Raw genomic sequence first — 24,325 nt, 5'->3', positions numbered from 1 at the left:
GCCAGGCACACATCTGCCCCACTGCTCCTAGTCCTGCCCCAAGCAGGGGTGTTCCTGGGGAACCCAGTGACAAATGTGTGCCTTTGGATGGGAGCCCAGTGTTTGGGTACATCACAGGGCATACCAGGCTCTGTGTAACCACTGCCAGCACTGTCATTTATCCCAAACCAAACCTTTGCTGAGAACAGGACCAGTTCCAGATCCAGGCTGAGGCCAACAGGGCTCCAGGGTAGAAGGACATGACCTGCCCTGAGTGGCCCCTTGGCACAGCTCCAACCCATCCCCACTCCAGCACTGCTGGCGGCAGAAGTGAGGATGAATCTCAGCCTCCCTCTCCTCTTCCTCACCTCCCATCCCTGGGGTGGCCATGCTGCACATCCACAGCATTTCCCCAGGCCTAAAAGCTCCTCCAACCCCAAACACTCCCAGCTGGTTTGTGCTCTCCTGCTCTGTCCTGCTGGAGCCATGATGGGTGAGGGCTCTGAATAGGGTCCTTCAGCTGTTCCAGGTCTGGGGCCTCGTGGCTGGAGTCCATCAGTCCTGCCAAATCTGGGGGGAGCTGCTTGAGGGGAGACGTCATTCCAGGCACTGGGAAGACGAAAGGCACAAGCTCTGTGCCAGGAAAAGGAAGTCCAGGTTTGAATTACATCAAGGGAAACAGAGGGTAGAAATTAGGGGGAAACTTGCTGATGTTAATGCTGATAAAGCAGCACACAGCCTGTCACAAAAAACGGGCAGTTGTCTGCCATTGCTGGGGTAAGAAAATAGTGGAGAGACATCTGCTGGCAATAGTTTGGGAAGAGCTGGTCCTCATTACGAGGAACAAGATGTCTATTTCAGCTCACTTACATCTCTATTTTCTGTAACTCCCTGGTCCTGATGTGGCATCAAGACCAGAAATATTTCACTGCCAGCTTCAGACAGGCTCCCAAGTGCTCTGGATGGTCAAGTCAGTGTGTGCAGGGCATGTGCAGGGAGCTCCTCGAGCCCTGCAAGGCAGCTTGCCAGAGCCAGCCTTTGTATTGCTCCTGACCTCAACTGAGCACTTTTGCACCAGCACTGAGCACTTCTGAAGTGTCCCCAGTTCCTGGGGAGTGACTCCTTTGTCCCACATCTCTCTGGCTCACACACAGCAGTGTGGCTGTCACCATGGACACTGCTGTCCATGGACACGGCACCAAAATGGGGTCCCTAAAATCCCTTTGGCACTGAGGGGCAGGGGAGTGACAGGAGAAGAGTCAGAGGTCACTCAGAGCTGATGGAGATCATTGAGTTCTGAGCCATACATTTGGGTATGGAAAATATTTAGTAAGTGCAGTTGGATTGGTGGTCAGTACTGTTCACTGCACTTACTATGGGATACAAAGATCATTGTGTACGTGCCTTAAATGTCACACTTGTGCAAAAAAGGTCACCTGCCAGCCCAGCAATGCCTGGTGTCAGGTGAGGGGTGTCTTGAGGGATCTGTTCAAGGGGAGATCCCTGCACACAGACAGCTGCTTTGGAGGGAGAGCTAAAGGTACCCTGATGTGTTCAGGTATTCACAGCACACAGTGGTTGATTTGCAGTCAGATTTTCTTCTGTTTTCAGGGAGGTTTGGTCATTTATCTGCCCAGTCTGCATCCAAATGGTTTTTGGGGTTGATGCTGGGGGCTCAGTGAAAGTCTCACACAGTAAAAGCCCAGATGTCCTGGGCCTCCTCAGCCTCCAAGGCAGTCTCACATGGGATTTTGCCAAGCAGGTCCCAAAACAACCCAAAATCTGCTCTCCTAAGTTCAGGGATTTGATCCTGCTCTTGGTGTTGGTCACTTCTCTCAGGTTACTCAGGTTCACAGTCCCATGGGCTCTGCAGCCAAGGCTTCTCTCCACCTTCACATCCCTGACCAGGTGTTCCTTGGCCATCAGGAACGAGAACAATGTTTCCCCTGGTCAGCTGGGTCAGGAACTTACTCTTGAGGCTCTCCAAAAGTCTCCTGTTTCTTGCTCCAGCCCTGCTCCTTCCCCCCGGATGCCAGGGTGGTGGAGGTGCCCCGTCCTGCAGCCCTCCAGAGGAGCCTCTGTACCCGTGGTGTGAGGAGATGCCTGCCACGGTGACAGCCCCATTGGGCTGTCCCTGATCCTTGCCCACAGCAAGGACACCTCCCCTGGCTTTCAGGCACAGCCTGTTTCCTTGCCTTTCCTTTTGGACTCCCTCGTGTCCCCTGCAGACAACTGCTGGATCCATTTCCATCCCTGAAATGCTCCCCCTGTGCAGGAGGTTGAACACTCCTGCTGAGCACCCCATTCTCCCAGCGGTGCTGCACTGCACAACAGCTCCAGCAGGAAATTCCAGACAACCACAAAGGCTGGAAAAGACTTGCAAGACCATCAAGCCAGTCCAACAACATGCCATGCTTTCCAAACCCCCCTGCATGGGGAGCAGTTCAGCACCATTACTGTGGTATTTGTAGTGATGAATGTGTGTTACCATTCTGGAAAATGAGTTCTGCTGCAAACTGGGACTGCTGCAAACAGTTCCTGTGCTCAGCAGCAGAATCAGGACTCTGATTTGCCTCTGTGGACTGATGCACGCTGGCATCACGGGGCAGTTCCAGGGAACAAGAAACAGGATGAGCGGAAACGGCCTCAAACTGTGCCAGGGGAGGTTTAGATCGGAGATCAGGGAAATTTCTTCACTGAAAGGGTGGTCAGGCATTGAAACAGTTGCCCAGGGAAGTGAACACGGAGGTGCTGGTTAATGGTTGGACTTGATGATCTTGGAAGTCTGTTCCAATCTAAATGATTCTATGATTCCATCACTTCCAAGCCCAGGAGGGAATTACACACCCCAGGTCTGTTTGGCAGAGCTGTTTCAGAGTAAGGAGCCAGAGGAATTGTGTGGTTTTGCCTGGGCCTCTGTTGTGCCAGCAAGCACAGCCCTGGCCCCTGGTGTCCATACCAGGTGTGTTTTGTAGCTCCTCCATCACACTGAGCACCCTGGCACTGCTCTCCCACACCAGGGGACCAGCTGGTGGCCACATGCGAGGTGTCACAGCGCCCCAGGCAGGGCAGGAGGGACACAGGGGGGTTTACTGTTTGTGGTTCCTTTTCCCTGCAGGAGAACAGCCATTACACAGATGTGGAGGATGCCAGACTACAGTAACCAGGTACAGCTCCCCTGCTGCTGATTCTGAGCCAAAGCTCTTGTTCTGTGCATGTTGGGCTGGGGGGTTGCTGCTTCAGGAGAGGCTCTGTTCCACTGATCCCCTATGTGGAGACATGGAGCTTGGCTGCTCAGCTGGGTCACTGGCCAGTCCCTCACCCTCTCTCCTAAATGACAAATCTGTGGGGTTCAAGGATAGTGCTGTAGCTCCCCTTTTCTCCTTGCAGCCCACCCAGAGCAGCTGTGAGCAACAGTGTGAGGAAAGCACGAGGCTAAACCCTGTCCTGGCACGTTGAGCAAGACAAGCTGAATGGAAGTGCTGCTGTCATCTCTACCTGGCATTCAAAGAAGAAACATGGCCCAACATCTTCCATCCATCTGTAAAGCAAAGGCAAAGAAAACTCATCCTCCCAGCGGATCCCCACCACCCCTGCAATGGATTCGGAGCTCTGCAGCCAGAGGCAGGAGCCAGACCTGCACAACCCAGAGCCACCACAGAGATCAGGAGAGCAGCTGTGTCCCCAAGGGAGCCAGAGGTGTTCTAGAGCTGCTTGCAGGAGAGCAGAGAGAACTGAGCCCAACCCAATAAAGACATTTTTCCTGTGCGAGGTGAGAGCCAGAGCATTTCCTGACTGGGGGAAAAGTACTGTCTCAGTTTGGACAATCTGTTTCTGTGCTGAAGATCCTGTTGAGTCAGAGGTGTGGGGTGAGCTGTCCCCCAGCACGGCCACCTCCTGTCACGTCTCTTGCGCCCCATGAGCTGCTGTGTGTCCAGGGTCACTTCCAGGTGGAAAGGAGTCGGTGCTGGAGCAGCTGCTGCGCTCTGGGAAGCTGCTTGAAGAGGGGAGGGGAGAGGAAGCTGCAGGAAAGCAAGTGATCCCAAGCAGGAGAAACCAAGGACACGTCACCCTCAGTGATTTGGTGTCCTCATTCTCCACCATGTAAGGGCTGAGCAAGCCTCTGCAGAGTGAGGGGTGCCAGCAGCTGTGGATGAGACCCTTTCCTTGGACCAGCTGCTCCCTGGAAGGAAGGGAGCTCCTCCTGCAGCCTGGAGCCAGAGAGATCAGCCCCTTCCCTGGCTGCCCACATCTCCTCCTGCCCCGGTCAGGGCACATCAGGAGAGTGGTGCGACAGCTCCTGCTTCTGCCTGAGCTCCATCCCCAGGGTGACAGCGTGCCCGAGGCTGGGGACAGGGAATAACCCGAGCACGATGCATGTGGGTGTGCCAGCACCCCCCTGCTCCCCAGATCCCAGCTGCTTTTGCCCCCTGCCCGGTGCTGTGAGCAGAGGGCTCATCGTGGGACCCCCGCACCCGAGAGGCCTCAGCCGTTCTCATTTCTCCTTGCTGGGCTTGTCCTGTTTTCCCGGGGTAGACGGGACTGAAACTCCCACAGCACTTTTTTCATACATGGTGTGTCCTGCCCACCCCCTTCCCCTCCAGAACACACACACACATCAGTGCTTGGAACCCAGAGTGCTGTCCACACCTTCCCCTTGGCCAATCCCTCCCACACCTGGCCCTGGGTGGTCCCAAGTGCTCCAACCTCATCCACGGCATCTCTTGGAAGGGTGAAGGGAAAACAGCTCCAGGGGTGACATTTCCTCTCCCTGGCACCATCCTGGAGCACGCATGGCCCTTGAAGCACAAAGTTTCCTTTGCATTTCTTAGTTTGGGCTGCTTGAGGAGGGCTTGAAGGGAGAGCCCATCCTTCCCCTGTGGTTCCTGTGCAATGTCTGCACCGTGCTGTCCCGAGCTGTTCTCCAGGCCTGGAGAGATGAGCTGCAGGTGTGGCTGTGAACTGACTGTGATGCTGATGTTCGGGAGAGAGGTGACCTTGTACATACAATCCTGTATAATAAAAGAAAGAAATCTAATCTGCCTCCCCTCTCTTCTGTCTGCTGTACACACACACTTCTTTCTTCTGTTCCAGACAAGGCTTTTTTCCCTTTCCAAGCCTCCGCTCTCCCCACAGGATTTGCTTTCCCTTCCACAAGGTATATCCCACTGGGCTGACCAAAACATCTGCGTTCACAGGGGCTCTGGGATTTTTCCCTGGAGGCTTGGAAACTTCTTTAATGCAGGAGAGCAGGGGCCAAATCCTGGCCTTTAATCTCTGGATTTTTCACTTGTCCAGCTCATAACAAACTGGAAAAATCTGGCTGCTTTGCCAGTTTGCACAAGCCAGCAGTGCCAAAAACTGTTTCTTAAGCACAGTGTTGCTCTGATTGGCACCAGAGTGGTGTCAGGAGGGACCAGTGACCACATGGGGAGAATCCCAGAATCCCAGAATGGCTGGGGTTGGAAAGGACCTTAAAGATGATCTCTTCAGGACACCTTGCACTGGACCAGGTTTCTCCAAGGCCCATCCAGCCTTGGTGGGTTCTTTGTGGCTGAGCCACCATCCAGCACTGGAGGGCAAAGCTGCCTGAGTTTATGGTGAGTCTGAGATGTTTGAACATCCATCTCTCCATGCATCCTGCCATCAGTCAGCAGTTCCGTTCAAGGTGAGAAAAGCAGCAGCATCAGACTGATGGCTGGGTGTCTGTGGCTGGAAGGAGGAACAACAGGAGGGGAAAAAAAAAAAACCAAAACCAAACCAAGTCAAACTGGCTTTCAAGAAGATGGAAATCAGCCCGACCTTCAGTCATGTTCCCAGCTCTGAGGTGCTGCAGTGCCTCAGGGGCTGGGGCTGGGTCACTCCACGGCCAAAGTCTCCCAGCAAACAACTGGTTTGATTTTGTTCATTATCTTGGGAGGAGAGTGAGGGACTGGGGGAGCTCTCAGGCCCCTGTAGGGCAGCTCACTCCGCTCCTGGCTGTAGGTGGGGCCCCAAGGAAATGAGTTCTGGGGTTTTGGTGCTCACCGAGGTCTTTCTGTGACGGTGAAGAGAACCCACACGGAGAGGTGAGGGGGCAGCAGGGGGTGGGAAAGGGACACCCCTGACCCCTTCATGCACCCTTTGGGCCATAAACCAGCTGCACAGCTCCCTGCTGGCTCCAGCAGGAGGGGAATGGGCAGCCAGGAGGGGTCACCCCTGCTCTGAGGGGCTTTCCCACATTAGGTTCCCACATTTCCATTTAGGTTGGAAAATCCCTCTAAGGCCACCCAGTCCAACTGCCCCCAGCTCTGCCAAGGCCATCACTGACCCATGTCCCCGAGTGCCACATCACCTCTTTTAAATCCCTGCAGGGATGGTGACTCCACCACTGCCCTGGGCAGCTGTTCCAATGCCTGACCACCCTTTCCGTGAAAAAATTTTCCTTCATATCCAACCTAAACCGCCCCTGGCACAGCCTGAAGCCATTTCCTCTTGTCCTATCCCTTGATATCTGGGAAAAGAGACTGGCCCCCAGCCACATCCCAAAAAGGAGGGGGATTCTCCTTAGCCCTGCTGGTGGTGCTAATGTATTCACAACAACGGTTTTTATTGTCTTCTGTGGCAGTAGCCAGATTACGTTCAAGCTGAGCTTTGACTCTTCTTATTTTCTCCCTGCATAGCCCCATGACACTCTTGTAGTTGTCCTAAATTGCCTCCCTGTTCTTCCAAAAGTCATAAATTCTTTTTTCCTCAGTTCCAGATAGAAGTTAAACCAACCCGTTTTTCTTCCCCATCTCATCTTCTGGCTCATAGGCACAGCCAGCTCCTGGGCCTTTAGGGTTGGCCTGGCTAACAGAAAGATGTGTGGGGTCCTCCCCAAGGCCCTTTAAACATCCATGATGCAAAAAAGATGTTTCAAATTCCGTGAGCTTTTGAATGAATGTAAAGGGTCCCACCCCATATGCACCCAACCTCCTTTTCCATGGTCCAGCATCCCCAAGGAGTTGCTCCCTGTAAATCCCCCCTGTCCTGCTGGCATGTGGGAGGACAAGGATTGGGCCAGTCCATTCTCTCCAGAACAACCCCACAGGCAACAATTAATTCAACGTCTGCATAGTCTGAAGAAAGCTCATAGTCAGAAGCTGAGTAGCTCAACTGAACACGCACCAGTTGCCACGTGTGAGCTTGAAAAAAGCTTTTGTTAAAGACTCCTGACCACCCACAGAGAGGATGTCCCATTCCCAAGTGTCCTGGACCTCACCTGGCTTCTCACTTGGACTGCTCTGTTTGCTGCCATCCCATCAGTGGCAAAAGCAGCGTGGTCTTGGTTAGAAACAACCCCAAAGTCTCAGTGTCTGCTGCCTTGCCTGCACCTCTGCAAAGGAAACGGGAATGTCTGAGACTGGTGACACACTTGGGATGGGATGGGATGGGATGGGATGGGATGGGATGGGATGGGATGGGGTGGGGTGGGATGAGATGGGATCAGCAGATGTGCCGGAAGTTTTGGTGCTCTGGTTCTCCCATGCTGGCCTGGGCAGGCATTAGAGCAGCAGAGCAGGGTTACTCCAGTCCCAAATGCTCCTTCCAGGTGCTTCTGGACACAGACAATCACTGGGGCCAAAATGCCTGCAGTCATGCATTGTCTGAGTCAGGAGATGCCACAGAAACCCTCACTGACTTTAGTAACTCCCATTAACTTTGATGAGCATCACAGTTCCAGGCCGTGCAGCACTTTGGGAACATTTCAGTTACTGCAGCTGTAACGGGACTGTTCTTTGGGGAATTTGTAAGAGCCAGTTGCTGTGTCTGTCACAGTGGTCGTATCCCTCCTGCATTGTCTTCTTGCTACCTGCAGGAGGTTCAATTCCCTCTTTTTCCTCTTATCAGTCAAGTTTTGCAAACATTTGGAGATGTAGTCAAGATCCCCACAGGTTCCTGGTGGAGTCTGTCCATCCTCTGGCAGGAAAACACCCCTGAGCCTTGCATGGGGACAGTGGTGCCGAAAGGACTCAGCCACATGGGGAACGCTCTGCCTGCCCTGGACAGAGCCAGGTGTCAGGATGGACACCCTGCACTGGCTCAGCAAGAACACGTCCAGTTCAGCACCTTCCATTGCCCAGATGTCCTCCCAGGCAGGGGATTGTTTCCTCTGACAGGCTGGCCCAGGCACGAGGGTGCAAAGCCCCAGCACTGCAAACACTCAGAGCTTCCTCCTGCTGGGTGAGCCCGAGCCAGATGGGGTGAGGAGAGCAGGCCTGGCAGCTCAGCTGGGACATCCCCTCCTGCTCTGTGCTCTGTGCCCCAGCTTGGCTCCTCCCTTCCTGCCCACACTGGCCAGAGCATCCCTGTGCTGAGTTGGCCCAGCTCAGGAGTGGCCACGGCATCTCCAGAGGGACAGAGGGGCTCCAGCCTCAGCACACTCCTCTTGATTCAAGCCACGGATTTTCTTGGCCAGGGACAGGATTTAAAGGCCACCTCCTTCATTCAGAACAAAGAGTAAAGGGAAACAATGTGCTTCAGCACACAGTTTAAATGAATTTTGGGGAAGTGGGGAAGGCCTCAAATTAAAAACAAAGTGCCATGTACAGAGTATTTGAGACTCCCCAGGCAGCCCCAAGCAAGGGCTTTCCCTCAACAGCACCCACAGCCTCAAGCACAAATCACATCAGGAGAACCCCAGGGCTGCCTGCACAGCTCCTTCAGAAGAGTAGAGAAAGCAACATCTCCTCCCTCTGTTGTCTGAGGGTGTTGGGGAGTGTGGGGACAAGGCAGCAAAGAAAAACGTTTTAAGCTTCATTTCAGATGACCTCACATTTCTCAGAACTTATTTTATCACAGCCTTGGTGGGAAAAAAGGCAATTTTGGTGCTGAACAAAAGCAGCACAAGGCCTGCAGCAGGGTCTGAGGGCAACGAGCAGCATAGAGGCATTTCAGTCCACAAAACAAGAAATGTAACTGCAAATTTATTTTACATTTGCCTTCTGTGCCTTATTTTCAAAATTAATCACATCCAGCTTTCCTCCCTGTAATAAACCACCTGACACTGGTGACAATCAGGGCACAAACTGCTTTGCCATCAGTCCCACAGTCCTGCTCCCCCCCAGTGCAATGCTCTCACACTGAAGAAAGAAATACACCAAACTCATGGAATAATTACCCAAAGCAGGGCTGGGGACAGAAACAATTAATTTTAAAAGTGATGTGCTTTACTACAGAATGTAGAATTAAGGATGCTGCTTTTGTTAGAAAACACAAAACTTCTGTGAGTCCAGAGACCACTGTGGGAGATGCAATGGGCTGAAAAGAGAGGGAGGAAGGGATGTACCACACATTTCTGGTGGGTATTGGGCAGAAAAATGCTTCCCACCACAGAGGTAAAGTGTTTTATTTCAGAATTATGCAGGTGTTTGCAATATGCAAAAAGGAAAAAGGATGAACAGCAAGCTCAGGCAGCAAGGAGTGAGCCTGGGCTTATAGACAAGGGCAGAGGGAAGTGAGAAAGTGTTTTTCTTCCAGTGAGGAAAACCCAATTCCTCAGGTCTGTTGGGCAGCAACACATTTCCAGGGCCAGCTGGAATTTCTAGTTCTGTATAAAGACCTGTTCCCATGGGTTTGGGGCAGACTGACAGACTGACAGCCACTGGGTACGGAGGATGTGTAGGAACACACAGGGTTATGCGTGTGATACCTAAGGCAATGTTTACGTGGAGCTTATCTAAGTCCACGTATGGTGAAACACCTGCAGGAAAAGCAGCGTTCAGGCTTTCTCTAAAAACTAAACACTGGCTGAACAGCCTCTGGAGGCGCTTCCCTGTCTTCATCACTGAAATAGATAAAATAATGAAAGAGCTGCAAACACCAAACTTCTTAGCTCAGGGACTGGTGAGGTCCCTTCAAAGCAAAGCCATGTCCAGGTGAGATAATGTGTTAAGGATCAGCAGCAGCCCTGGAACTTGTTTCTCTTCAGGAGGGTATTTCCCTGTAACATCTTCCTTCAAAAGCCTTTTTCCTCCTCCTGTCATGAGATCCTTTAAGCAACTGATCAGATCAGAGCAACCTTTCTGCTCCCTCAGCTCTCTGCGTTTGAGGGAAAGGACACAGGGAATTGTGCTCCTTTCTCTGCCATAGGATTTTACTGTTCACCCCAAATCCTTTTAGCTATTATCCCAAACTGGAGCCAGTTGAGTTTTCCCAAGGTGCCCAAACCCCTGGAACCAGAGCAAGCTGTGAACTGCCAAATGTCCCTATAAATGCAGAGAGCAGAATGAGGAGCAAAGCCAGACAGGTCCAGCCTAACCCTGGCTGCTCCCATGGCCATTGAGAGAATCCCACCCTCTGCAGACTCCAGAAGTGGGCACTGCTGCCAAAAGCCTAGGAAAGGTTTTCCCCAGGACAGGCTTGTCCTGATCCCCCTGGGACCCGGGTCCTCTGCTACTCTGGCAACAAGGCACTGACCTTCACCATGGCAGGAACAATTCAGAAACAGAAAATCCAGTAATTCTTTTAGGAGCTGGAGAGGCTTTGCAGTTTGCTCTCCATCCAGCCTGATTCTGAACTGGTAAATTCTTGTGCAGCTGCTGATTTCTGTTCAACATCTGTGTTCACATCCTTCTCAAAGCCGGGACTCTCCCCTTCTTGGATACTATTCCAGTAATCAGGAGTAAACCTCTAGAGAAAAACTGAGCACAGGGGCAGAATGGAGAGCTGGAGAAATGTTATTCACAAGATGAACAGATAAATTCTAATGATTCTCAGCTGTCAGCATCACACTCAACTTCCCCTTTTCTTGACTTTCAGGAACTTCCTGCTGTTTCTATTCCTGTGCCTCCTCCACCAGCCACCACCTCAGGTCTTTTCACCTGATTAAAGCTCAACACCCCCTGAAATTCATGACAAACCCTGTCCTGGTAGCAGCAGCTTTGAAAATCTGGTTTTTTCCTCTCCTTGCAGACAACCCCAGGTGCCCCAGTCTCCCTGAGAAGCTGCCCCAAACCAGGGATCTCAGGGTGAGGTGGCCAGTCCTGGACGACACACTGCACAATGTCACAGGCCTGGGACCACCAGAAACTCCCAGCTCTCGATGGAGGCATTTCATAAATGCTCCTCCTTTACACCAGTTGTGGTTACAAAAAGTGATTGAATTCTTGCTCTGGCCAGAAACTCCCAGCAATGGAGTTTATTCTCACTGATTTTCATAGTAGCCACCAGTGATTTCAGCAGAACAGAAGCACAGGAACCTCAAGGCAGCTGATCCCACTGGATTTGTGCTGAATTAGGGAATGAGATGTTCCCATTACCCTGGTTACTGCAGGGATGTGAGCAAGGTCGTCAACCCTTCAAGCTGCAACCACCTGACAGTGGAGATAAAAGCATGTCCTGGCAGAAGGGGGGGGGCATAAAGAGATTATTCTTCCAAGACATCAGTAAATCTCAGGCTGACTGACCACAACAGCAATTCTCCTGTCTGGTTCTCCCAACTCCTCCAGGAACAAATCTCAGATGACTTTCTCTTGAATGTTCTGGGCTGGAAGGCATCTCACCTTCACTGCTGGGAAGGAACAGTCCTGCATTGCTCAGATTACTTGGATCAGGTGGAGAACTGGGCATAGCAAAATCCATGGAGAGGAGCAGCTCAGCTCTTGGTCACCCAGGGCCTGTCAGTACCCAAAATCTGGCTCCCACATCTCCACACTGCCGATTTCCAGCTCAGAGAGAAAAAAAACATGGAGAACACAGCTTTGTCTCCAGAAAGATGTCTGCACACAGACCCAGGGCAACCACAGCTACCACCTCCTTCTTCCTCTGTTAAGAACACCATCCTTAAGCTGTTTCTCACAGCCAGCTCAAGTAGAAACTCTTTTGCCTCTGAGCACAACTGCACTTCAAACTCACATCAGCCTCCTAAGAGGCATTTGTGTTCATACAACACTTTTTGAATGTACTCTGGAAGTTTTTTCTAAGAAAAATAAAGCCCAACCAGTATCTGCTCCTAGACACAGACTTTTCCTGCATTAGGGAGGTCATTCCACAGCAAGATCTGAGCCTACAGCTCAAGATGCTGCACTCAAATGTTAGTCATTAAAAGCCCTGAGGGTTTCATGCACAGACTCAAAGCACATCTACAAAATACACCTATGAAACTCTCCTGTGAGCCAGAGCTCACAGCTGAGAGGTTGGAGCAATTATTTATTCCTTTATTATGCAACTTGGATCTTTTTGATCCAATTTCACTAAATGGAACTTTTCATTTAAAGCACTGAAATACAGCACCAGCTCAAGGCCACACTGTATTTTTTTGAAGTATGTTAAAGGTATTTGACCCAGGGAAAAACAAGCATTTTAGAACAAAGTATCATTGTTCTTCAACTATTTCAGGGTGTCCCACCAGCAAGCCACCAGAACAAAAAGGCAACTTGCACTTCTCCAAGGTATTACTCCCAACAGGAGACTCTTTGCTAGAGGAAGAAACAATACAACAATGATGTTACAAGAGGCACTGATCCTGGCTTTATTCACTTTAAGATACATCCAACATTGTTATAGCTCACTTGAAATTCAAAATGCTTTTAAGAAACCAACCATAAAACCTTGATTTTTCACCTTACAGTGCTGTCAAAGTTTTCAAATAGCAAGTGAGTGACTTCCCAGCAGTACTGTGCTCTGTGTTAACATACAAAGGTTAAAACTTAGTAGAAACCCTTCAAGTTGTGGTGTTTGCTTTATTGCCTTCAGAAGGACCAGTTCCTCTGTGGAGGAGGCTGCTCCCCTGACCTGCAGGGGTGGGTGCCTGGGGCCCTGAGCTGCTGCACCTTTCCCTCCCCCTGGGACATTTTAGCAATCAAGTGACAACTGTCCCCACTTCTGCAACCCAGGGGGGAATTTCACTCCCCATTTGCATCTTTGTACTCCCCAGCTGGAACAATTTCTACACAAAACCCAGCGAGGACAGCACCAGGTGTCCCCTCGAGGTCACTGCCACTGCCAGCAGACGAAGGGCATGGGAAGATCCTGAAGCAAAAAGTGTTAATTTGGAACCCAAATTACTTGGCAGTGTCCCCTGCAAATTCGAGATTTATAGAAGACTGTATTGCAGCCACCATACAATGGCATTTAGACCTACTATTTGTTTTTTGCTGCATTTAGATTCTTTTTAAAGTGATGAAGAGTGCAGGACTTCAGAAATATAAACGTTTCTCTATTAGAAATTGCAAAATTTAGTACTATGACACTATGAAAACTTACAGTACAGTTTATTGATTCTGTGTTAAGATTCAGCATCAATCTGGTGTCTGAACTCTCTCAGAGCTATTTTTGCCTAATTAAGCAGTACCAGCATACCCTGAGCCCCTGTCTGTGCACAATGCACCCACGGCTGTGCAAGCAGGAGCAGGGCTCGTGTTGGCCTGTCAGCCCTGGGACTCTGTGACTGCTTTCTCCGTTTCATGACAGCAGAACTAAAATAAGTCTGTTATGTAAAAGCAAAATAACCTTTATCTTAAAACTTCATTCTGGGTCTTGGACATAGCTCAGTGACATGATCTGCAGAACAACACGCCAACCATTCCCACCAGTGTTGGAAGAGGAAACTGAAGGAAAAATCCAAATCCAAGACACTCACTGTTATAGTATCTTTAATTTATCTCGTGTTTTACAGAAGTCTGAACGGATTAAAAAGCACCTCCTTTCCCATCACGCTCCTTACAGTTGGTAAAATATATTCAATGAGCAAATGTATGTGAACAGCTTGAGGATCTGCATCTTGCAAGGATTTCACAGACCAATCAATCAAAAGCCAAATTTCTTGTCGTTTTTACAGCCTTGCTTTAATACAATGGTAAATCCACTCCGATTGTAAACCTGTCCAGTCCCATCTCCCCAGAACACTTTGCCACCTCCAGTGTTGATTAGCAAACCTAGTTAGCTTTGGCACGGAGCTGTGCTCTCTTGCCTGTGACAGCCTGGAAGCCGGTTTTGATGCTGGCCACGGAGCAGCGGGAGTGGCAGGTCTCGCACTGCAGGAAGTATAACCTGGTGTCCTTCTGCAGGATGGTGTCGGGGGAGCGGCACGTGTGACAGGTGACGTACTCCTCTGCGGGGAAGGAACGGGCGGTTAATCGAGCAGCAGCAGCTGTGCAACAGCTGTCCTGAAAAGCTGTTCAAACACACCTACTACCTCAAAGAGGCTGATGATGAAAACCTAAAAATTGCCCCTGGTTAACAAAGAGGATGTGGTACATCCTGCACTGACACGGGTGTTTGAAAATCAATAACCAGGACAGACTTCCCACTGGTGTTGCCCGGGTTCCTCTGCTGAAGCAGCATTCCCAGGTGTCAGCAACGCTGGTACTGACACAGCACTGAAGCAGGAGCTCTGTGACACATAATCTGAGTCCTCTGCCCAGCAGTGACACACACACACACTGCATCTGTCAATTCATGGGTACAACAGACTACAAAATCAACAATTACTGTTGTTGTCCAGAGTCCTCATCAAAGCCAAGACACGAAACTGAGATGAAAACAAGCAGTTCTCAAATGCTCTGTTTTCCTTGGCACGTTTTAGTGCAGGACTGAGTACAGCCCATGTGGCCTAACCATGGCAGAACCACCTGTATTTGCATTATTCCATGATAAAGGGAAGTTGTGGCTCCTCAGCCTTTTCCATGGTGGGCACACACCTGGGCCATACATGGGCCCCTGGGCATCACAAGGGGCCTGAGAGAAATTTGGAGTGGGAAAAGAGGTTCTACTTACTGATATATCTTCTCAAGACATTTTCTATCTGTTTTTGCTGGAATCTTCCTTTGATTACCAGTTGGTTGTTACCATCTATTGAACCACTAATTGAAAAGAGAAAATTAATTATTTCATTTGCAGGTGTGAAGTGTTAAAACAAATCAGGAACATGAAGCAAGGTAAGGATGTGTTCTTCAAGAAAAGCACAGCCAGAATCACTTTGTGAGGGAAAAAAATGCAAAATTCTGAGGTATTTAGAGCTACTTCCTACAGGAAGTTTTGCCCAGGCACAACCCTCACCTGCTTATCTCATGGGAGTGAACAAGACCATTCCCTAGGACTTGGAAGACTTGGAAAGGAGGACTCTGTACCTCCTCACTAAAATGTTCTCTCCTCAATCACCCAGCACAGCACTGAAGTGCAGGGAACAAAAGCCTCACGTTCCAGCACATGTATAAACATCTAATCCCAAAAATGTTATATTTGATCAATACTGAGCCTAAGCACACCCACAGCCCAGCAGCCTTACCTTGTACCCAATTCTGCCAACAAAAATGCCAGGAGATGTTTTGGCTGACGATGTAATCTAAAAATAAAGTAAGGAAATGTTTAACCTTTCCCTTTCAGAGAAATTTGGTATTTATGCAGGACTGGCAGGGTAAATCCAATTTAAGTTACCAAGTTTCAAAGGGAGCAGTGCCAGAGGGCCTGCACCAAAGAGTACACACACACAATGACTGAGGACATTAGAAACCTCAAGAGTCCACACAAAAAAACCTCCCACCATCCCCACCAAACCAAACTCAAAATTACAGCAACTAGGGAACAGAAGTTTTCTATTAGAGATTTTTCATTCCAACTGTCCCATCCCCTGGAAAAATGTTAGTAGCTACCATTAAAAACTCCCTGGGTTTTCTGGCACATTTATGACACCCATAGATCTGCATTCCCAGAAGTGCTCACAAAGAACAGATCTGTCTTCACAAGACATAATTAAGACATAGATATCTCACTGCAGAAAACAGTGGGAAAACACTACTGGAGTCCACACCATTTACTGAGAGAACAGTATTTGTAGTCAGCTCAAATTAGAAAGAACCTTTCTCACCCTTCTCCTCAAGGCTTGCACATAAGTACCACTGGTGACCCAGCTTGACAGAAGCCAATGAACTCACCAAGTTTCAGCCCAAGAGCCCATGTACCACTTTCGTATTTTAAGTATAAAATTAGAAATTATCTCAATAAATTATTTTCAGAAATATCTTCTCACAGAGCAATGTAATGAGCTCTCTGACTGAAATAGCTTCCACTCCTGGCCACAGCCACTTGCCAGAAAACACTGCTTTCAACACAGGAGCACAGAGCAGTGTATCCATCTGCTATTCCTGGGAAATCCAAAGAGGAAACTTACAATTTGCAGATATCTGTGAAGTTGACAAAAGATGTTTTCTTGGTCCCTACTCTCACAACCTGCGGGGGCTTCATGACAAATTTCCGCTTCTCTCCAGCCACCATGTCCGGGTTCTTTTCCCGCATGATATTAAAAACTCTATTGAGCAACTGCAAAAGAAGGGATTCACACCCACGTGAGCATTTTCCATGTCTCAAAGTACCTCACCTCTAAAAGCCACCTGCAACAGCATTCACAGTGAATATCAGAGTACCTTTGCCTAAGAGCATTTCCCCACCTGCTTCAGAACACACTTAAAACGTTCTGATAAATGCAAAATCCCAACACTGTTTCCCCACGGATTTGCTCTGCCCATGGCAGAGGTGTCTGAACTATGACCAGTATTGCCCCATATGAAAATGACTGCGATAGAAGACATGCTTTGTTAGCTGTCTGCTAATGAGCTTCTGACTGCAAGTCCTTTACTTTGAAGTTAGAAATAGGAAATACGAGCATAAGGCTCTACTGATGCAGATGAACATAGCAAATATGTTTTAAAAGTCTCTGGAACATTACCTCATCATATGTGTAGTCCCTTTCTGAGCCTGCCCACGCAGGTCCTGACTGAAGGCTAAAAGAAATTCCATCATCTTTTTTGCTATCTTCATCCTCAAATGCTGTAAAGAAAGTTTTTGGGGATTCATTAAGAGACATTCTTTAACCTCATGCTTACATGAAATAAAATTCCACTAAGATGTGGACTCAAGTCTCCTCTGTTTGTCAACAGGGGACACCAGCACTCATGGGAAATTTATACAGTGCTTTTAAAGAACACTTTTCTGACAAACTCTGGAACTAAAAAGGCACTTGAACAGAACTTATTCACATACAAGGTAGAATACATTTCACTTGCAACATCTCACTGAGCTAGGTTATACCTTCATCCTTTTCCATTATCTCATCTTCATCTGGAAACTTCACATTCTTCTTTTTCTTCTTTTTATTGCCCAGCATGATATCAAGGTCATCTTCAGGTTCTACTGTCTCTGGCACATCTCCTTCAATTTTCAATTCCTGCAAAGAAGTAAGGCTGTAGTTTATCCAGTGTTAAACACAGACCTCCACTGCACAGCATCAGAAATAATACCAGCTGCACACTACAGAAGTGAATACGGGTAACATCCACCACAGCCCTGGAACCCAACAGGTAAGAATGGAATTCCAGCATGTTCAAGAGAGCCCTGTACTGCTGCCAGGAGCAGGGCCAGATTTGCACTTTCTGGCTTAACTTCTGGCTAGCCAGGAACAAGGTCAGGCTATACTTAAGGGCAGCAGCCATCTGAGGGCAGGAGGGAACAAAACACCCTTCGTGGCAGGCAGTAAGGGAAAGCAAAGCTGTGCTACTCCAGTTTGCTATCACAGTTCTGCACTCTGAAAGAACACAGAGCAAGTATTTTGTCTTCTGGGCTAGATCAGAGGAACATTTTCTTCCCCAAAAGGCAGAATCTGAAGAGGAGGTTTATACATAACGTAACATTTCTCTGTCCTCTTGCTCTCTGGGCTTGCCAGTTACACTGACATGTGATACAAAAACACTACTTGGAATAAAACTTGAGAAGAGTAAAAATATCTTGTACACCTTCAGGAACACAGCACAGTAGCCAATCCTTTCTAAAGAAAACACCAGAGTGAAAACAGATTTCTTGGCAGATATGTGCACTTATTTGAAGGGCTGGCCTTTAGAGGACTGTTCTGTGTGTGGCTTCTGACATCCAGTTACCTCTCCAACCCCAAAAGACAACTAACCTTGAGGTTAACCAACCCTTCCTACATACTGCTGAATTATTTGCTCTTTGTGCAGAGCAGGCAGGTTTTTCCACTTCTGGACAAAAAGCCCAGGCAGGAGCAACACGTTCATCAAAAAAAATGAAAGACGCGTAAAGTTTAATTATGAACTGCATTAAGACACAATGACAGACTTGAAACAACTCCTGCACTGCTAAACTCAAGAAAATGAAAGCAAGAGAGTTTTCAGCCATAGTCAAGTTATGTAAACAAACCTTTACACCTTCTTCTGCTTCATCTATATCAAATATCTTTTTTGTTTTTTTCTTCTTTTTCTTTTGATTGAAGAAGTTTAAATCATCCAAGTCATCTGTTGTATCTAAAGAACAAAGGATTGCCTAAAGAAGTGTAACTGTAGAAACAGTTCAGACATTAAGGTTTCTAATTTACATCCAAACCTTTAAAACATTACAGTAAGACATGAGCAACAATCTGTAACCCCTGTGGATATCCTTCAGGTTTTGAAGAGAACATTCCCCGCTGCCCCCAAATACTGTTTTAGTTTCTGCATCTTCTAACTGTGTCTTTTGATTCTTTAAATGTTTCATCTTTCCTTCTGCTGTACAAGATAAATTAGTTACTTTTGTCATTAGATATGCTTGGACAAAAAAAATGACAAGAGAACTGCAGGAGGAAGGTACAGTTTCTTTGGTCTACAGCAGGAGCCAATTTTATCAACAAACGGATTTAAGTTAATGGCAGTCTCTGAATTAGGTAATCTTGAAATGACATTGGCCTCAATTTAAAAAGCAAGATTTTATACACAATCACACACTTACTTCCTGAAAGATTCCAAAGAACACTCTGGTTATAACATTCAGAATTGTCCAAAAACTAGAAACTCCTTTAACCATGTTTCTGTTATTCGCGCTATCGCTTAATTGTTCAAATGATGAAGAGCCATATTTGTGGAATTACTGCAACACCTGCACGTGGAAGATTTAAAACTCCACACTATTTTAGAGAGTCTCTTTCCACTGCCTCACACAAAAGACTGTTTGAGTCAGAAAAATGGAAATTACATTAGCCTCTGGGAACTTGGTGATGTCTGTGAATGTGATGCCAAGCAGGAGAGCAATCTGCCCTCCAAACAAGCAGCACAGATTACTCACAAATCTCCGAACAAACCGCGGCTCTGACATTGTACTCTGGGATGCCAGATTCTCGAAACAGGCCTTGTAGTCTCAAAACAGCACGTTTGAGAGTTTATCTACATGGATTCACTTTACCTTTCTTCCTGCTGTCTTCTTCATCTGCTTCAACATCTTTGTCTTCTGTTGGCTCTGGTTCAACTTCCTTTGTTTCTGATTGCTGAGTCTCTTCCATTTGTGTGTCTCCTCCTCCTTCCTCATCCAGCATGAAGGGCTTCTTCTTTTTCTTCTTCTTCTTGCTCATAGTAGGATCGAAAATCATCTGTAAAAGTCAAGAGTTCCTTAGCAGCTCAATAATCACCCCTCATTTAATACTTTTAACACTCTTCCCAAACTGGTCCTCAGCCTCAACCTCAACTGTGTCAATTACAAGGGAAAACTGACAGAGTTCACAGCTTCTGCTACTCTTCCTGTAGTCCAAGTTTCCTGCCATCTACTAATTAGTGCAGCTGAAAATATGTTAAAGCTGTGACTCTCTGACAGACTGGCTACCGTCTCTATTTTATGACCATTGTGGACTCCAATTTTGCAGTAATACAGCACCACCCAACATCAGAAGAAAATTTAACCCCACCAAAGCACACAGTCCAATCACACATCGCTTCCACTTGTGAGACACATTCATTCCCAGATTTATTAAAGGCAAGATTTGCCAACTGTCTTGACAAGAACAGTCTGGATGAGGGGGAAACCTAGAAGGGGCTGGTGATACAGCAAGACCTGCATCAGCTCTGAAAACCGTGAAATGGCAAAGGTCTCATCCTTATCCCTCCCCAGAGGTGAGAAACTGAACCTCAGACACCAAGTGATTAAAAGCTGTTAATGCGCTCTTCAGCCAGCAAAGCAGCTTAATTCCCCTTGCCTGACTGTGAGGAAGGCACTAACCCCAGACTCACTTTTAACCTATTCATCATCTGCAGACCTGAGGGATTTTTTCCAACACATTAAGGCCTTTTGTTTCACTTCAGACACATGCTGACATCCCAGCTGTTGGTCAGTTTGTTACACACATCTGCCTGGACTGTCACACCATAGCATATGTTAAATACAACAATTTTAGAGACTTTTTCCAATGTTTTTTATCCAGTAATGGAAGAATGTTCTCACCGAGTTGTAGTTCACCATCATGAACACCCTCACTCAGGAAAGGACCAGCACTTCACCAAAAAGCAGTTGTCCAACTTCCTGCTCAGCTACACCCTGAAGTCTGCTGGTTGCCCTCTCCCCACAACGGAACCCTTCTTTGCACTTCTCATTCTCCTACACATGCTATTCTTGTGATATTCTTCCCATTTTCTGAAACACACGTTTCATAAAGGCTCTACTAAAGGCAGCAAACTGCTCATATGGGTGTCTGAAGCACAACATCCCCAAAGCCTGCACAAACGCGGGACACTGAGGCTTTCAAACTGCTGAAGTGTGTCTTTAGTTGCATACGCTGTGCTGGAATGATCTTCAAAGGAGTTCTGCCAAAGGGCTTTCCTCTGTTGCTTCCTTAGATAGTGGTGTGAATCACACTCCTGTAATGCACAGAAATCACAGTCTGTCCAACTGGTTACACATCTGCTTCCTCCTGGTCCTCCCCAGCCTGCTGGGACAGCAGGAAAGCTGCCTGCATGGACACAGTCCACAGCCTTGGGAACAAGCACAAGTGGCTGACTCATTTCCATGAAGATGCTCTTCAAGACGCTGGAGAGGTTTTTATTCTCTCATGTGAAACAAACCTAAAATCATGCCTCGATCGGATGTAACAGTTTCTAAGAAGGAACCAGCCCCCCTGCCCCAAATCACTCTCTTTGTGAAGGAAAAGACATCTGAACCACCATAAAGGATCTCTTGTGCCTACAGAGACAGTGTCTGCAGCCTAACCACACTGAACACACCCAGACAACTCCTGGATGCAGGAGATGGGTTTTCAGCATTAAACCCAGGGGGCCTTGAGCAGGGCCACCCCAGCCAAGCAGGGCAAGCCAGGCTTCTCTGCACACCCAACACCTACTCAGAACACATCACACTCCACAACCTGAGGAGGAGGCCTAAGCCTGAAATATTTTGTTCACCAAGCGCTTCAACAAGTACTCAGCAGGAGCCTTAGGTCACATTTGCTTTAACAAGTCATGACATAAACGAACCAGCCTGATAACCCGGCTGTTCGTGTTCTGGCTTTCTGAGGTAGGTGTTTCCAAGTTTTCTTTATTCCTTTTCTCTGCTCAGCACATTGGCTTAGTCCAAACTTTCTGATACCATTTAAGCTCTGACAAACTACAAAGCTGCAGGTTTTCTACTGAAAGAACTGCAGCCTCCAGTACAAACACAACAAACATGGATGCTTTTCCTGTGTGAAAAAAAGTTAAAAATTCCTGTCCTGTTTCTGCTCTCAGAGCCAAATTCCCATAAGGGGTTTTCTCCTCTGTAGACCACATGGCTCCTTCTCACATCCATCTCCATATAGCTGCTCCTTACTTCAAGTGCCTACACAGTCAAAATCCCAATTTACAGAAAATTGGCAAGTGAACAAACAGACAGGGGGGGAAACACAATCACTTTCATAGACCAAATGCAACTCAAGACTGAAGCCAATGATCCTCTGAACTGCTGTGACAGTGGCAAACGGCAGGGATTCCAACAGAAGTCACAAATAAATCCCATTTCCTTAGTCTGAATAAACACAGGCATGTCTAAGAAGCAGACATCACCCCTGCCCTGATCAAGTTAGTTCAGGTGTCATTACACTACACTGACTTATGTCTATGGTGAGATGCAAAATTACTAAGATCAAGCAGCACTCAAATTTTCTGGCTGCTCAAAGCACAGCACTCTCTAATATTATTGCCTGAAGCTTCACAAAACTGCAGGATTCAAAGAACTTTCAGATCGTCAGTAGGATTATGTACATTTCAGGATTTTTAAAAAACTGAACAGACATTAACAGACTACCTCCCCTCACAAAATAAGCCTGTGCCACCCCTGCTGTGCCTCAGCTCTGGGCACGTTCCCACCAATGAGTTTCATTCACACACAGCTCTGAAAATTTTAAGTTGCAGTTCAACACAACGAAGTTCTTACCATCTATCCCAGTCTTCACGTGTCTTCACTCTCCTCAACTTCACAGGCTTTAAAAAGTTTCACCAACTTTACATCAGTATCAAAGTATTTGGCTCCCAGCAACCAGAGCCACAGAAGTTCTGGAAGGCACCTGCACTCACACTCATACCAAAGCCTGAAGAACAGTGACAGCTCAACGGTGTTATCTGCCATCATCTTTATTCTCTGTCATGCCCAGAGGTGGAACTTCACTGCAGATCCCAGGAATGACCCCAATGTCAAATTAATTCACTGTGCAAGAAAACCAGTTTTACTGAATACAAACTATATTCAAACCAGGACACTCCATGAACTCGTCCCTGGCCCTGTGATCACCTGCGTCAGACAGCAGCTGATGCAAGCGTTCATGAGTGCAGAGAACAGCCTAGACATGAGAACTGCAGCTCCCATGACACATTTAGGCACAAAAATGCAACGTATTTATTCTAGATGTTAAAGCAGCTGAGTAGGTCAGTCATAGCTCCTACTACAGTAAGTCGTAATTACACCAGTTCTTTATGACGTAGGACAAGCCTGTCTCCAAGGCTTGAGTGACCACCTTGCTCTGAAGGAAACAAGCCACACAGGTATTTAAAACAACACCAGAGAGAACATACAAGGCCAGAAGCAGCCATCTCCTGGATCCAGCCAGGGCAGCTTCCCACGAGCTACACCAGCCTGATAAGCACCTCACACACGGAAAACTTTCCTTTTCCCCATGAGAGCAATGGAAATGAGGCCACTAAAGCTGCCAACGCACGGCACTTAAAACAACTGAAAAATTTTTCAGACACGGATGTATCAACTTCCCTGGTACTGGGCCTAGACTAACACCACCAGATCCGGAAAACGTGAAGTAATTATTTGTTCAGATGTTGCTATTCGGCTCTCAAGGTTAAAACCCAAGCTAGTAAAGCTCCAGGAAACGAGTGGTAACTGCCTAAACGCTGCGTTTCGCTAAACAGCGCAGAACACGATGGAGAATCGGTGGCGGGGCCATCTGTCTCCCTCTCCGGCGTCCCCGTGCCAGGGGCGGGCGCCGGCAGCACACCGGGAGCTCCCGGACAGCTCCAGGCCTTCCCAGGACTCGCGGCCCCGGCACACACCCGCGGGCCCGGCGGGGCTCCGGGCAAGGCGCCGGCCCCGCGCCCGGCCCGGCCTGCGGCCCCCGCGCTGCCTCAGCCCCGGCCCGGCGGGACCCCCGCCCGTCCCGGCCCCTCGCCCTGCCCCGGCCCCGCGCAGGGCGGAGGCCGCACTCGCCGCGGGCCTCAGGCCCGGCGCCCACATGGCGGCGGCCCCGGCGCGGCGCAGCCACCGGGCGCGGCTCTCCCGAGGGTGGTAGTGGTGGCGGCGGCCGGCGGGTCTCACCTCGTCGCCGGACATGTCTGCGGCCGGTCGGGGCCGCGGGCCGGAGGGGCCGGGGTGGGTCGGTGCCGCGGGGTCAGTCCGTGCTCGGCTCTTGCATCAGCGCCGCGCGCCCGCCCCGCCCCGCGCCTGCGCGCGCCCGCCGCGCCGCCTCGCCTCGCGCGACTTGCGGCGTTCCCGCGCTGCGCACGCGCCAGGCGGCGGCGGGATCGCTGAGGGCGGCGCTGGGGCGGCGGGGAACGGAGCTCCTCCCGTGCTCGCACAGCTGCGGGATGCCAGCACGGATCGCGCTGGAAGGGATTGCGGTGCGGCATCTCGTGCCACCTCCCAGCTCCGGCAGGGCCATCCATCCCAGAGCACATCGCACGGGATTGCGTCCAGACGATTCTGAAATATCACTAGTGAGGGAGACTCCACACCCTGCCTGGGCAGCCTGTTCAGTGCTCGGTCACTGCACAGGAAAGAATTTCTTCCTCATGTCCAGGTTGGAACTTCCTGGGCTCAGGCCCTGCCCGGTGCTCTGGTGCCATTGCTGGGCCCCGGAGCAGAGCCCGGGCCCTGCCCTGAGCCCTCCCTGCAGCCAGGGACAGCCAGGGCTGAGGGCCCCTCTCAGCTGGGGCTCCTCTCGAGGCTGAGCAGCCCCGGCTCCCTCAGCCTTTCCTCATCAGAAAGATGCTTCTGTCCCTTCCTCAGCTGTGCAGCCTCCGCCGGCCCCGCTCCAGGAGCTCCCTGTCCCTCCTGTCCAGAAGAACCCAGAACTGGACACAGCACTCCAGATGTGCCTCACAGG

General features: G+C 49.1%; 2 protein-coding genes across 4 annotated transcripts in view; one reads left to right on the top strand and one right to left on the bottom strand.

Moving 5' to 3' along the window:
* The window catches only part of RALY (RALY heterogeneous nuclear ribonucleoprotein), a 117,618-nt gene extending 112,601 nt beyond the window's left edge, over positions 1-5,017 (top strand). For all 3 annotated transcript variants that reach the window (XM_039563430.1, XM_039563429.1, XM_039563428.1), the window contains 2 exons: positions 3,098-3,146; positions 3,370-5,017. In XM_039563430.1, the coding sequence (XP_039419364.1) occupies positions 3,098-3,142 (45 nt within the window). In that variant the 3' untranslated portion in view covers positions 3,143-3,146; positions 3,370-5,017. The remainder of the gene's footprint in view (positions 1-3,097; positions 3,147-3,369) is intronic.
* A 7,431-nt stretch (positions 5,018-12,448) lies between these two features.
* EIF2S2 (eukaryotic translation initiation factor 2 subunit beta) lies at positions 12,449-23,684 on the bottom strand. The gene is made up of 9 exons (XM_039563534.1): positions 23,539-23,684; positions 19,165-19,348; positions 18,151-18,254; positions 17,029-17,164; positions 16,667-16,767; positions 16,112-16,260; positions 15,230-15,286; positions 14,719-14,804; positions 12,449-14,053 (listed from the first exon to the last, which is right to left on the bottom strand). The coding sequence occupies exons 1-9, from the start codon at positions 23,551-23,553 to the stop codon at positions 13,878-13,880; spliced, it is 1,008 nt and encodes a 335-aa protein (XP_039419468.1). The 5' UTR covers positions 23,554-23,684; the 3' UTR covers positions 12,449-13,877.
* Between the last annotated feature and the right edge of the window lie 641 nt (positions 23,685-24,325).

This window comes from Corvus cornix, chromosome 20 (genome assembly GCF_000738735.6).
Source record: "Corvus cornix cornix isolate S_Up_H32 chromosome 20, ASM73873v5, whole genome shotgun sequence".
Lineage (NCBI taxonomy): Eukaryota > Metazoa > Chordata > Aves > Passeriformes > Corvidae > Corvus > Corvus cornix.
The sequence above is the reverse complement of the archived record's forward strand: the minus strand, read 5'-3'. Positions and strand labels throughout refer to the sequence as shown.